This window comes from Callionymus lyra, chromosome 7 (genome assembly GCF_982586985.1).
Source record: "Callionymus lyra chromosome 7, fCalLyr1.hap1.1, whole genome shotgun sequence".
NCBI lineage: Eukaryota > Metazoa > Chordata > Actinopteri > Syngnathiformes > Callionymidae > Callionymus > Callionymus lyra.
Genome location: NC_141824.1, coordinates 6516342 through 6531780, shown reverse-complemented (window position 1 = coordinate 6531780; position 15439 = coordinate 6516342). Strand labels below are relative to the sequence as shown.

Below are 15439 nucleotides of genomic sequence, written 5' to 3'. Positions count from 1 at the left end.
GCGAAGGCCTCGTGGCTTGAGTCGCTGTTTGCCCACCTTTGCTTGATTTACCAGCCATTTCAAAGTTTCGGTTTTTAGGCATATGGTTTAGCAAAGGTAAAATTCGAATGTTTTCCAAAAAGTGCGCTGAAAAAATTACTTTTATATAGTCGTTCTGTGGAGCTCCAAAAAACATGTCTACTCCATTGCTATGCTCAACAGCGCCCCTAAATATTCAGGTTTTTAACAAAATACAAACACATATCTCTACTAGTCTCACAAATCAATGAATCTGACAAATAAAAGTTTCTGCTTCTGAATCCTTTAAGCAGAAATGATGCCAAACTTGATGGTTTGTTAGAGCAAATGAATCCTAAAGCTTTAGTTAAGGATGAACTACTCTAATGGAAGTCTTCAGTGGTTCATGAGGCTTAATCTCACCATTACTGCTAAACTCATAAAGGTTTAACATTTAGTCATCTTGTTATGAACCAACAACCACTCTGATCATATTCCTCTCAATACTGCACAAGGAAGTAAAGAAGGATCATCAATGACAGAGAACATATGAAGTCAATCATTATTCTCTGTCTGCTTCACACTCAGGAAGGAATATCACAACTCTTCATCATGGTTAGTGACACCAAACACTTTACAAACACATTTCTTAAGTTAAGAACTATAGAAATTTAATTTAGTCTTAATTTAACTTAACTCTGCACCAACATCACACTCCATCCTCACACCAAACTATTATAGTGATGGTTGATTTTTTATTTTAGTTGAACAAACATGATACTGTGTGATTCACATTAAATACACAACATGAAATGTATTTACAAATCAAACACATGCACCACAATACTTTCAAACTAGGTTTCTACATTATTTAAAAAACACAAAAAGTAAAGTGAATATTATAATAAACAAAAGTCAATTAATAAAATACTTTGTAAGTATTGAAAGTGCTTTGTACTTCTTAGCTTGATGAAGCAGTGTCATTATTTTTAAGTGTCCACTAGATGGCGGTCTCTGCACTATTTTCCATTGTTTTGAACAACTTTTCTAATGAAACATAATTTTTAAACTGATGGCGCCACCTACTGACCTCTAAACAACATGACACTGTTTCATTTGGCTTCATCAACACATCACTATTAAATACACAACATGAAATGTATGTTTATATCAAACACATGAACCATAAAGCTTGCACACACATGGAGTAAAGTCAATATTATAAGAAACAAATGTCATTTATTGAATAATTTTGAGTAAAATGCTCTTTATTTCTGTGAACTACACTACAAAGAACAAGCACTTTTCTGGACTGATTTGACATCTGTGATCTATGAGGTTTAGATCTGGAGACTGACTAAGAGACTCCAGGTCCTTACAATGATTTTTATGAAGCCATTCCTTCAACACAAAGGTCACCTTTGGATCGTCACTGTAATGGTTTGGTGTGAGGATGGAGTGTGATGTTGGTGCAGAGTTAAGTTAAGACTATACTTTCAGGGATCATTTCTATAGTTCTTAACTTAAGAAATGTGTTTGTAAAGTGTTTGGTGTCACTAACCATGATGAAGAGTTGTGATATTCCTTCCTGAGTGTGAAGCAGACAGAGAATAATGATTCACTTCATATGTTCTCTGTCATTGATGATCCTTCTTTACTTCCTTGTGCAGTATTGAGAGGAATATGATCAGAGTGGTTGTTGGTTCTGTCAAAGTTTAATATAAACATCCTATGGTAGTGATGGCGAGATGAAGCCTCATGAAGCACCGAAGCCTCCCAGCCGAGTAGTTCATCTTTGGAGCAAAGCCTTGTGAGGCTTCATTTGCACGACCATGCCATCATGTGGTCAATTGGTAGCATTGCATCTTTGTGCGCAAATGATTCTGATATTAAAAAATGTACTTGACAACCTTGTTTTTTTTTAAAAATAATTATTCATTTTTATTTAAAAAAAGCAATTTTCCCACAGTACTGGGCTTCAGCCGGTTTCATTTTTTACTGATTATTTCCCCGGCTTTGGAAAAAATCCTTTCGCAGGGGACGGATGAAGCCGGGGTACACAGTATTTTCATGGCCAGCTGAAATAGAGATGGGTGTATATTTTTACATTTCGCCCAGTACTGTAGGGGGTCCTCGTTTCTAGGAATATTGTGTTCGTTGAGGTAGGTCTTCACCGCCACCGTAGCATCAACCGTTTCATTCCTCGGCCTGGTCTGCTGTACTGTGGCATCTAAACGATGCCAGAGTTTGCTTCCTAAAACAGAAAAGCTGCATGTAAGTGACCACATAAAATAAATAACAAACAGTAGTATAGTAAATAAATGAATTTGAAAGAAGCCATCTAGCTTGCCTGACGTTGGTTCAATTGTCTCGTTGGTCTCCAAGCTCTCATGCAGGGCTCTATAATGCCTCAGCATTGATGAAGTGTTGTTGTTGTATCCAATTTCCTTGGAACAGAACAGACACTTCACCTTTTCAAAATGAAAAAAAAAATAGGAATATAAGTACAAGGCGTGTCCAATGGAAACTATATATATATATATATATATATATATATATATATATATATTCGATTTTTTTAAATCAATTAAATCAATTATTAAATGTACATATGCCCACTTTATTGAACGAGTCATTTTTTTTAATTGTCATATTTGTATAATGTATGCACTACAAAAAAAATCGTGTTTTTTTAACACTACTGGCAATAAACATTTTCTAATTTTCACACTATTGAGATTTGTTGTCATATTATTGAAAAACGGTTGTAATATATTAGGGTTTATGGTCTTAATTGTAACATTAAAGTGGCCAATCAGCGACATTCTCACGTCTAGCAGTTGATTGGCTGAACCTGTCTATATAAATATCGGCGATATTCAAAATTATTCCCTTTGATTACTTGTAAGTGATCAAATACCGAAAAATGGACAACATTCACGATGAAGTTCGCCATTTCTTGCTGAATAACGACTACAACAACCTGACTCTTGACTTTGATAATCCTAAGAACAGAAGGAGGATAATTAGGAGAGCAGCCAAGAAATACACCATCAAAGGTAAGCACTAATTACATGTATCTTAATGACTAGTTTTTAAGTTATCTGCATTTTTTTTCTAATAAATAAATGCAAATATAGTGAACATCTTAGTTAACCACCGTTAAAAGGTTTATCTGATTGCTTTTTATTGTATATGAATGAGAAAATGATTTTAATATATGTTTAATTTTTGATTTCTAATAAACAAATATAAATGTAGTGAAAATCTTTCTAATTCACCCAAAACGTTTTCATCCGATTGCTTTATGATTGTATGTGTATGAGAAAATGATTTTAATATATGTTTAATTTTTGATTTCTAATAAACAAATATTAATGTAGTGAAAATCTTTCTAATTCACTCCAAAAGTTGTATCTGATTGTTTTTTTTATTGTATATGTATGAGAAAATGGGGACATTTGTTAATATTCACCTTAACTAATTTACTATCTATTTTTATCTAAAAGATGGCCAGTTGTATAACTGCTTCAATGATGTTCTACGCCTGGTATTGTTCACACGGGACCAGGTGTGTGAAGTCTTGAAGATGTGCCATGACGACCTTGGTACCGGGGGTCACCCAGGTAAATATTTTGTTCTTATTCTTTTGTATGTCCAATATTCTTTAACCTAATTGTTTTTCTTACTCCACTCCTTCTGTATTTCTCCAACATGCCTAACTCTCGTACTAATGACACCCAATGATCTGATCACGCAGGTAAACGCCGAACTTATGAAAAGGTTACGGCATCATATCACTGGACTAATCTTCGACAAGATGTGGACAAATGGGTGAGATTTTTTGAGAATTGGTGACATTTTAGTCAACATAAGATAGGTCTGTAATATATTTTTCCAAAGGTCGATGAGTGTCCCCGCTGCCAGCATCATGAGGTTTTGAAGACTGTTGCTCCAGTACTTCATCCCATTGAAGTAAAGGAGGCTGGACTGTTCTTGGGATAGACTTGATTGGTCCGCTCCCAACCACCGCAAAGGGAAAACGGTAGACCGATACTTACAAATAAGAGTAATTGCCATACGACCTTCAGCGTGTCTTACTAAAAATGTTTGATTTATCTTGTAGGTTAATATTGACGGCCACAGATTTATTCACCAAGTAGGTGGTGGCTAAAACACTTTATACTAAAAGTGCCCATGAAGTGTCCAAGAAGATTGTGAACATTCTTCTGGAATTTGGACTTGTTGAAAAGATTATTACAGACCAAGGCCGAGAATTCGTCAATGAAGTACGTGATATATATATATATGGCAATTAATGTGAGTAATGGATCATCCCTACAATCTTTCTATGTCTATCTGTGTTCAGCTCAACAGCAGTGTTTTTAAGGCTCTTGGCGTGAAGCACTGCATCACCTCTGCCTACCATCCACAAGCCAATGGTCAGGATGAGAGGACAAATAAAAACATAAAAACAGCGCTGGCCAAGTACTGTGGAGATGAACAGAATGACTGGGATGTTCATCTCCGGGGAGTTGTTGCAAGCATTAACACATCCAAACAGGTAACATGCCACAAAGTACTCTGGTGGACAAAAACAAAATCTAAATAGATCAAATGTTTTTTTTATAGAGGTCAATCAAGTACACACCGTTTTTCGCTCTGTTTGGAAGACACCCCCGTACTCCAGGTGTAATTAATGCGATGCCAAGTGAGATGGAAACTACATCCGTGTCTGTTGAAATCTCAGAAGAACACCTGGAGGCAAAGGCTGCAACAGTTGCGGAGTTACATGCCAAGGTTAATGTAATGATCATCTGAAAACTTCATGTATTGAAGCAAAGAATGTCAAGTAACAATAACATTTGGTTTTGTATGTTTTTTTAGATCTACCAAAACATCAAGACAGCCCAAGAGAGCCAAAAGAAGGCATATGAGGCTCGGAAAGGAAGAAACGTGAAGTCTTTCCAATTCGACGTCGGCGATGAGGTCCTTAAGGCGAACAAGCGGAAGGAAGGCCGCAAAGGAGGGCGTTTGGAGTGCAACTGGTCTGGACCCTATGTCATTGCCTCCATTTCAGGGAAAGGTGTGGCAATGCTGGCGAACACTGCAGGATCTCTCCTGAAACAGAGTGTTAACATTTCCCAGCTCAAACCCTTCATCAGACCAGAATTAAGAGGTAGAAGTAATTTCTTTATTACAAGAGTAGTTACAGTCTGAATTATATTTACATATTGACCTGATGTCTTTTTGTCCGCAGCATCCATTAACAACAGAGAGAACAGCATACAAGGTACATTTATAAAAGTTTACCTTTAATAGAATGGAATTTCATGCATACTGAAGCATTTAGCTAATATGTAGCAAGTAATAAGAAAAGCAAGTTAACAATGGTTACAATAAGATTAACTAATACATTTTTATGTATTGGTTAGGTGAGATGATGTATGTAAAGAATATGGAATAACAAATATTTGCTATATTTTGATTTGTTCAAAAGTATCCACATCGGAGCATTAGCCATCACCAGGTTCAATGCATGGCCATGATTACTGGTCAGGTGTTGGATATTTAAGAGAGATGCAACCTGACCAAGTCCTGCTGGTATGTATAAAAATGTTACAATTGCAATATATCTATATTGTGATGTATGTGTGATTTTTTTCCCCTAAACTATTATTTCTTGACTACGTGCTGGACGAGCTCAGACCACCCGCGGAGATCATTGTAAAGGACCAATCCGTGTGCCTTACCAGAGAGGACTTTTGGAACCTGGGCCTTCCTAAATGTTTGGAAGCCAATGTAAGTGAACTTTAAAATTGTATTGCATTCTTGACAAATGCATCACTTGTTTCTTCTTTACCCTGTGACAGATTGGAAATGGATGCTTTAAGCTTGTTGAGGAAGCTGCTCGACGTCATGTAGGTTTTTCCACTCTTATTGAGAAAGACATAAGCCACTTAATACTTTTCTACTTTCGGTTTTCTTATTTTTATTTTTTAAGCAGCATAAATACTGAATGTGTGTTTAATCAACAGGGGAAACCTATCCATGTTATAGATTTGTATGTGGTGCCAACAATGAAGATAGGAAAAAGTACATTTCCTGTAAGTTATCCACAGTCCTGTTTTTACCTGTGACATGATATATCTAATTCTGTTGTTTACAATTATAGGATGATCTGTCTTTAAAAGATATGATTGTCATTCCTGCCTGGAGCCGACAGACAGGGAGAGCAGATCACTATTTGCTCGCAGTGAGTCAATTTAAAAATATATTAATTAATCTTATTGTAATCCTGCTATACTTATTACTTGCTAAATACTACCTAAATGCTTCTGAATGCATGAAATTCCATTTATTTCTCACAATGATTTCAGGTCCTGAACCCAGCAAAGAAAGAGATTTTCTTTCTTGACTCCATTAAACCTGATGGGATTGGTGACAGTTCCTACCAGAGCATTATTAGGTTTCGTAAATTTACTAAAGCCCTGTTCAGTGGCTTGCTTTGCATGTCAATTTTAAAGAACTAAAATAATTCATAACTTTATAAATATAAAGTCATACATAGGATAAATACTGCCCTGTCCTTAATAGATGCCTCGTTTGAAAGGCTTTTGCCTCGTTTGAAAGGCTTTTGCCTCGTTTGAAAGGCTTTTGCCTCGTTTGAAAGGCTTACATAAGTTGTTTGTTATATTTTTTGCATTCTATTGACTATTTTATAACTTTTATTTCTTGTAATAATTACAGTTACCTTGCTCAACACATTGCTCCTGGCCAGTGGACAACAAAGTTTGGACGAGACCTGGAGGTGCATTTCTTCTGTCACTAGTATTTTATTTTATAACCCCTAACAACAGCACTCAACTTTTAATGTATTGTCTCACAGGGCTTTCCTCAACAAACATCTGGGAATTCCTGTGGAATTTTCATGTTGATGGTAAACTAGTATCACTATTTTATTTTTTGGATTATCAGAAACTTGACCTATTATCTTCACAGTACGCACTCCATCTAACCACCGGATCTCCATTCTGGTTTAATGAGGTCAGCATCTTATGTATAAAATATGATATTAAAATGATTAGTACTGAACATGTAATGGGTATAACAAAAATGTTATGTTAATAGGAGGACATACCACGTATCAGAAAGTGGTGGTGTATAACTCTGATGCAAAGATTTGAGACTGAAGGGTAAGACTGAATACCTTTTTTTCCTAAGATTTCAATAAATGAACCCTATTTACACTATCTCTGCTCTCTATCAAAATTTAAAGCCATGGACGGAGATTTGCCTACTGGACCAATGAAGCCAGAGTTCTGCTTCAAGGGACACTGAAACCAATATACAGGGTCCCTAAGTCCCAAAAGAAGATGCACATGGTAAGCAAGATAATGGAAAAGTGGCTTGCATTCAACTTTTGTTTTTCTGCACATTGATTCACTGAAACTGTTATCGTTTAAAGGTTCGGACTGAAAAGGCTGACAGGTGTCTCATACTGGAGGTAATTGTAATTCATATTATGTTGCTCTGAAAAACAGAAATTGCAAAGAAAAAAACATAGTTGATGCTTCATGTCAAAAACATATGTATTTGTTTCATGTAATTTTTTTTAAATTATTTTCAATAACATTCAATCTCTGGATTGCATCATTTATTGCAACAATTATTTTGCAGTTGCCAAAGGAGATCCTCTCAGAAATCCTCCTTGAGGTTATCCTACTGGTGGGAGATGGTGCATACCTTACATTGAGCCTGGTGTGACCACTTTCAGAGACACCGTTTCTGCAGATTTCTTCAGAATACGGGCACATTTTCAGTGGCTTGATAGTAAGTACAACATGCATGTATTCACAAATCCTATCCAACTCCTTTTTCTTACGACTTTTCTTTTTTACATATTTCCTGAGGCATTAATACCTGGAGCACAAACTCTGCATCCTTTAGAAAAGAGTTATACAGGATGTACACAATCGACTCCTGCAGAGGGTGTGACCTGGAATTCAAAAACAGTTTACCAGGTAAACGTGTTCAATTATATGGCTTATATTCACTCACACATGTACATTAAGGTCATTCTTTGAACATAAAAATGGATAACCTTTATATTCATTTCCATAGGTTACACTGGGACCGGAAAAAGGGGAGCTCTGCAGGCCTTTTACTCAGAAGGTTCCGCATACTGCAGTCATTTTTGCAGTCTAATGCCATAGGCAAAAGTAAGTTGTTTTTAGATTTTCATAGTGTAGAGTAGTTGCACTCCCTACCATGTATCTCTGATTTCACTGTTATTTTCCTATAGGCACACATCCAGTCTCCATTGTCCATTCTGGTAAGGTGGCTTTTTTCCAATTGTTCCCGAGTTGGAGGATTCAGGTGAGTATTGTGTCTGAACATTGGCTTCCTGTAGAATTTAGAATATAATTTAAAATTCTTCTCTTAACCTTTATTGTTTTGAACAACTTTTCTAATGAAACATAATTTTTAAACTGATGGCGCCACCTACTGACCTCTAAACAACATGACACTGTTTCATTTGGCTTCATCAACACATCACTATTAAATACACAACATGAAATGTATGTTTATATCAAACACATGAACCATAAAGCTTGCACACACATGGAGTAAAGTCAATATTATAAGAAACAAATGTCATTTATTGAATAATTTTGAGTAAAATGCTCTTTATTTCTGTGAACTACACTACAAAGAACAAGCACTTTTCTGGACTGATTTGACATCTGTGATCTATGAGGTTTAGATCTGGAGACTGACTAAGAGACTCCAGGTCCTTACAATGATTTTTATGAAGCCATTCCTTCAACACAAAGGTCACCTTTGGATCGTCACTGTAATGGTTTGGTGTGAGGATGGAGTGTGATGTTGGTGCAGAGTTAAGTTAAGACTATACTTTCAGGGATCATTTCTATAGTTCTTAACTTAAGAAATGTGTTTGTAAAGTGTTTGGTGTCACTAACCATGATGAAGAGTTGTGATATTCCTTCCTGAGTGTGAAGCAGACAGAGAATAATGATTCACTTCATATGTTCTCTGTCATTGATGATCCTTCTTTACTTCCTTGTGCAGTATTGAGAGGAATATGATCAGAGTGGTTGTTGGTTCTGTCAAAGTTTAATATAAACATCCTATGGTAGTGATGGCGAGATGAAGCCTCATGAAGCACCGAAGCCTCCCAGCCGAGTAGTTCATCTTTGGAGCAAAGCCTTGTGAGGCTTCATTTGCACGACCATGCCATCATGTGGTCAATTGGTAGCATTGCATCTTTGTGCGCAAATGATTCTGATATTAAAAAATGTACTTGACAACCTTGTTTTTTTTTAAAAATAATTATTCATTTTTATTTAAAAAAAGCAATTTTCCCACAGTACTGGGCTTCAGCCGGTTTCATTTTTTACTGATTATTTCCCCGGCTTTGGAAAAAATCCTTTCGCAGGGGACGGATGAAGCCGGGGTACACAGTATTTTCATGGCCAGCTGAAATAGAGATGGGTGTATATTTTTACATTTCGCCCAGTACTGTAGGGGGTCCTCGTTTCTAGGAATATTGTGTTCGTTGAGGTAGGTCTTCACCGCCACCGTAGCATCAACCGTTTCATTCCTCGGCCTGGTCTGCTGTACTGTGGCATCTAAACGATGCCAGAGTTTGCTTCCTAAAACAGAAAAGCTGCATGTAAGTGACCACATAAAATAAATAACAAACAGTAGTATAGTAAATAAATGAATTTGAAAGAAGCCATCTAGCTTGCCTGACGTTGGTTCAATTGTCTCGTTGGTCTCCAAGCTCTCATGCAGGGCTCTATAATGCCTCAGCATTGATGAAGTGTTGTTGTTGTATCCAATTTCCTTGGAACAGAACAGACACTTCACCTTTTCAAAATGAAAAAAAAAATAGGAATATAAGTACAAGGCGTGTCCAATGGAAACTATATATATATATATATATATATATATATATATATATATATTCGATTTTTTTAAATCAATTAAATCAATTATTAAATGTACATATGCCCACTTTATTGAACGAGTCATTTTTTTTAATTGTCATATTTGTATAATGTATGCACTACAAAAAAAATCGTGTTTTTTTAACACTACTGGCAATAAACATTTTCTAATTTTCACACTATTGAGATTTGTTGTCATATTATTGAAAAACGGTTGTAATATATTAGGGTTTATGGTCTTAATTGTAACATTAAAGTGGCCAATCAGCGACATTCTCACGTCTAGCAGTTGATTGGCTGAACCTGTCTATATAAATATCGGCGATATTCAAAATTATTCCCTTTGATTACTTGTAAGTGATCAAATACCGAAAAATGGACAACATTCACGATGAAGTTCGCCATTTCTTGCTGAATAACGACTACAACAACCTGACTCTTGACTTTGATAATCCTAAGAACAGAAGGAGGATAATTAGGAGAGCAGCCAAGAAATACACCATCAAAGGTAAGCACTAATTACATGTATCTTAATGACTAGTTTTTAAGTTATCTGCATTTTTTTTCTAATAAATAAATGCAAATATAGTGAACATCTTAGTTAACCACCGTTAAAAGGTTTATCTGATTGCTTTTTATTGTATATGAATGAGAAAATGATTTTAATATATGTTTAATTTTTGATTTCTAATAAACAAATATAAATGTAGTGAAAATCTTTCTAATTCACCCAAAACGTTTTCATCCGATTGCTTTATGATTGTATGTGTATGAGAAAATGATTTTAATATATGTTTAATTTTTGATTTCTAATAAACAAATATTAATGTAGTGAAAATCTTTCTAATTCACTCCAAAAGTTGTATCTGATTGTTTTTTTTATTGTATATGTATGAGAAAATGGGGACATTTGTTAATATTCACCTTAACTAATTTACTATCTATTTTTATCTAAAAGATGGCCAGTTGTATAACTGCTTCAATGATGTTCTACGCCTGGTATTGTTCACACGGGACCAGGTGTGTGAAGTCTTGAAGATGTGCCATGACGACCTTGGTACCGGGGGTCACCCAGGTAAATATTTTGTTCTTATTCTTTTGTATGTCCAATATTCTTTAACCTAATTGTTTTTCTTACTCCACTCCTTCTGTATTTCTCCAACATGCCTAACTCTCGTACTAATGACACCCAATGATCTGATCACGCAGGTAAACGCCGAACTTATGAAAAGGTTACGGCATCATATCACTGGACTAATCTTCGACAAGATGTGGACAAATGGGTGAGATTTTTTGAGAATTGGTGACATTTTAGTCAACATAAGATAGGTCTGTAATATATTTTTCCAAAGGTCGATGAGTGTCCCCGCTGCCAGCATCATGAGGTTTTGAAGACTGTTGCTCCAGTACTTCATCCCATTGAAGTAAAGGAGGCTGGACTGTTCTTGGGATAGACTTGATTGGTCCGCTCCCAACCACCGCAAAGGGAAAACGGTAGACCGATACTTACAAATAAGAGTAATTGCCATACGACCTTCAGCGTGTCTTACTAAAAATGTTTGATTTATCTTGTAGGTTAATATTGACGGCCACAGATTTATTCACCAAGTAGGTGGTGGCTAAAACACTTTATACTAAAAGTGCCCATGAAGTGTCCAAGAAGATTGTGAACATTCTTCTGGAATTTGGACTTGTTGAAAAGATTATTACAGACCAAGGCCGAGAATTCGTCAATGAAGTACGTGATATATATATATATGGCAATTAATGTGAGTAATGGATCATCCCTACAATCTTTCTATGTCTATCTGTGTTCAGCTCAACAGCAGTGTTTTTAAGGCTCTTGGCGTGAAGCACTGCATCACCTCTGCCTACCATCCACAAGCCAATGGTCAGGATGAGAGGACAAATAAAAACATAAAAACAGCGCTGGCCAAGTACTGTGGAGATGAACAGAATGACTGGGATGTTCATCTCCGGGGAGTTGTTGCAAGCATTAACACATCCAAACAGGTAACATGCCACAAAGTACTCTGGTGGACAAAAACAAAATCTAAATAGATCAAATGTTTTTTTTATAGAGGTCAATCAAGTACACACCGTTTTTCGCTCTGTTTGGAAGACACCCCCGTACTCCAGGTGTAATTAATGCGATGCCAAGTGAGATGGAAACTACATCCGTGTCTGTTGAAATCTCAGAAGAACACCTGGAGGCAAAGGCTGCAACAGTTGCGGAGTTACATGCCAAGGTTAATGTAATGATCATCTGAAAACTTCATGTATTGAAGCAAAGAATGTCAAGTAACAATAACATTTGGTTTTGTATGTTTTTTTAGATCTACCAAAACATCAAGACAGCCCAAGAGAGCCAAAAGAAGGCATATGAGGCTCGGAAAGGAAGAAACGTGAAGTCTTTCCAATTCGACGTCGGCGATGAGGTCCTTAAGGCGAACAAGCGGAAGGAAGGCCGCAAAGGAGGGCGTTTGGAGTGCAACTGGTCTGGACCCTATGTCATTGCCTCCATTTCAGGGAAAGGTGTGGCAATGCTGGCGAACACTGCAGGATCTCTCCTGAAACAGAGTGTTAACATTTCCCAGCTCAAACCCTTCATCAGACCAGAATTAAGAGGTAGAAGTAATTTCTTTATTACAAGAGTAGTTACAGTCTGAATTATATTTACATATTGACCTGATGTCTTTTTGTCCGCAGCATCCATTAACAACAGAGAGAACAGCATACAAGGTACATTTATAAAAGTTTACCTTTAATAGAATGGAATTTCATGCATACTGAAGCATTTAGCTAATATGTAGCAAGTAATAAGAAAAGCAAGTTAACAATGGTTACAATAAGATTAACTAATACATTTTTATGTATTGGTTAGGTGAGATGATGTATGTAAAGAATATGGAATAACAAATATTTGCTATATTTTGATTTGTTCAAAAGTATCCACATCGGAGCATTAGCCATCACCAGGTTCAATGCATGGCCATGATTACTGGTCAGGTGTTGGATATTTAAGAGAGATGCAACCTGACCAAGTCCTGCTGGTATGTATAAAAATGTTACAATTGCAATATATCTATATTGTGATGTATGTGTGATTTTTTTCCCCTAAACTATTATTTCTTGACTACGTGCTGGACGAGCTCAGACCACCCGCGGAGATCATTGTAAAGGACCAATCCGTGTGCCTTACCAGAGAGGACTTTTGGAACCTGGGCCTTCCTAAATGTTTGGAAGCCAATGTAAGTGAACTTTAAAATTGTATTGCATTCTTGACAAATGCATCACTTGTTTCTTCTTTACCCTGTGACAGATTGGAAATGGATGCTTTAAGCTTGTTGAGGAAGCTGCTCGACGTCATGTAGGTTTTTCCACTCTTATTGAGAAAGACATAAGCCACTTAATACTTTTCTACTTTCGGTTTTCTTATTTTTATTTTTTAAGCAGCATAAATACTGAATGTGTGTTTAATCAACAGGGGAAACCTATCCATGTTATAGATTTGTATGTGGTGCCAACAATGAAGATAGGAAAAAGTACATTTCCTGTAAGTTATCCACAGTCCTGTTTTTACCTGTGACATGATATATCTAATTCTGTTGTTTACAATTATAGGATGATCTGTCTTTAAAAGATATGATTGTCATTCCTGCCTGGAGCCGACAGACAGGGAGAGCAGATCACTATTTGCTCGCAGTGAGTCAATTTAAAAATATATTAATTAATCTTATTGTAATCCTGCTATACTTATTACTTGCTAAATACTACCTAAATGCTTCTGAATGCATGAAATTCCATTTATTTCTCACAATGATTTCAGGTCCTGAACCCAGCAAAGAAAGAGATTTTCTTTCTTGACTCCATTAAACCTGATGGGATTGGTGACAGTTCCTACCAGAGCATTATTAGGTTTCGTAAATTTACTAAAGCCCTGTTCAGTGGCTTGCTTTGCATGTCAATTTTAAAGAACTAAAATAATTCATAACTTTATAAATATAAAGTCATACATAGGATAAATACTGCCCTGTCCTTAATAGATGCCTCGTTTGAAAGGCTTTTGCCTCGTTTGAAAGGCTTTTGCCTCGTTTGAAAGGCTTTTGCCTCGTTTGAAAGGCTTACATAAGTTGTTTGTTATATTTTTTGCATTCTATTGACTATTTTATAACTTTTATTTCTTGTAATAATTACAGTTACCTTGCTCAACACATTGCTCCTGGCCAGTGGACAACAAAGTTTGGACGAGACCTGGAGGTGCATTTCTTCTGTCACTAGTATTTTATTTTATAACCCCTAACAACAGCACTCAACTTTTAATGTATTGTCTCACAGGGCTTTCCTCAACAAACATCTGGGAATTCCTGTGGAATTTTCATGTTGATGGTAAACTAGTATCACTATTTTATTTTTTGGATTATCAGAAACTTGACCTATTATCTTCACAGTACGCACTCCATCTAACCACCGGATCTCCATTCTGGTTTAATGAGGTCAGCATCTTATGTATAAAATATGATATTAAAATGATTAGTACTGAACATGTAATGGGTATAACAAAAATGTTATGTTAATAGGAGGACATACCACGTATCAGAAAGTGGTGGTGTATAACTCTGATGCAAAGATTTGAGACTGAAGGGTAAGACTGAATACCTTTTTTTCCTAAGATTTCAATAAATGAACCCTATTTACACTATCTCTGCTCTCTATCAAAATTTAAAGCCATGGACGGAGATTTGCCTACTGGACCAATGAAGCCAGAGTTCTGCTTCAAGGGACACTGAAACCAATATACAGGGTCCCTAAGTCCCAAAAGAAGATGCACATGGTAAGCAAGATAATGGAAAAGTGGCTTGCATTCAACTTTTGTTTTTCTGCACATTGATTCACTGAAACTGTTATCGTTTAAAGGTTCGGACTGAAAAGGCTGACAGGTGTCTCATACTGGAGGTAATTGTAATTCATATTATGTTGCTCTGAAAAACAGAAATTGCAAAGAAAAAAACATAGTTGATGCTTCATGTCAAAAACATATGTATTTGTTTCATGTAATTTTTTTTAAATTATTTTCAATAACATTCAATCTCTGGATTGCATCATTTATTGCAACAATTATTTTGCAGTTGCCAAAGGAGATCCTCTCAGAAATCCTCCTTGAGGTTATCCTACTGGTGGGAGATGGTGCATACCTTACATTGAGCCTGGTGTGACCACTTTCAGAGACACCGTTTCTGCAGATTTCTTCAGAATACGGGCACATTTTCAGTGGCTTGATAGTAAGTACAACATGCATGTATTCACAAATCCTATCCAACTCCTTTTTCTTACGACTTTTCTTTTTTACATATTTCCTGAGGCATTAATACCTGGAGCACAAACTCTGCATCCTTTAGAAAAGAGTTATACAGGATGTACACAATCGACTCCTGCAGAGGGTGTGACCTGGAATTCAAAAACAGTTT

General features: G+C 36.2%; 2 protein-coding genes and 3 non-coding genes across 5 annotated transcripts; 4 read left to right on the top strand and 1 right to left on the bottom strand.

Annotated features, from left to right (window-relative positions):
• Nucleotides 1-476: 476 nt before the first annotated feature.
• Nucleotides 477-686, bottom strand: LOC148074907 (small nucleolar RNA U3). The gene has a single exon (XR_015712020.1). It is a non-coding gene; the product is annotated as a small nucleolar RNA U3 (small nucleolar RNA).
• A 795-nt stretch (nucleotides 687-1481) lies between these two features.
• LOC148074906 (small nucleolar RNA U3) lies at nucleotides 1482-1694 on the top strand. The gene has a single exon (XR_015711909.1). It is a non-coding gene; the product is annotated as a small nucleolar RNA U3 (small nucleolar RNA).
• A 1229-nt stretch (nucleotides 1695-2923) lies between these two features.
• LOC148074905 (uncharacterized) lies at nucleotides 2924-5610 on the top strand. Its single transcript, XM_087796150.1, has 7 exons — nucleotides 2924-3056; nucleotides 3758-3831; nucleotides 4367-4439; nucleotides 4688-4797; nucleotides 4885-5176; nucleotides 5258-5290; nucleotides 5498-5610. The coding sequence occupies exons 1-7, from the start codon at nucleotides 2924-2926 to the stop codon at nucleotides 5515-5517; spliced, it is 735 nt and encodes a 244-aa protein (XP_087652276.1). The 3' UTR covers nucleotides 5518-5610.
• A 3294-nt stretch (nucleotides 5611-8904) lies between these two features.
• Nucleotides 8905-9117, top strand: LOC148074904 (small nucleolar RNA U3). Its single transcript, XR_015711908.1, has one exon. It is a non-coding gene; the product is annotated as a small nucleolar RNA U3 (small nucleolar RNA).
• A 1229-nt stretch (nucleotides 9118-10346) lies between these two features.
• LOC148074903 (uncharacterized) lies at nucleotides 10347-13033 on the top strand. The gene is made up of 7 exons (XM_087796146.1): nucleotides 10347-10479; nucleotides 11181-11254; nucleotides 11790-11862; nucleotides 12111-12220; nucleotides 12308-12599; nucleotides 12681-12713; nucleotides 12921-13033. Exons 1-7 carry the CDS (start codon nucleotides 10347-10349, stop codon nucleotides 12938-12940), a joined length of 735 nt encoding a protein of 244 aa, XP_087652272.1. The 3' UTR covers nucleotides 12941-13033.
• Nucleotides 13034-15439: the final 2406 nt, after the last annotated feature.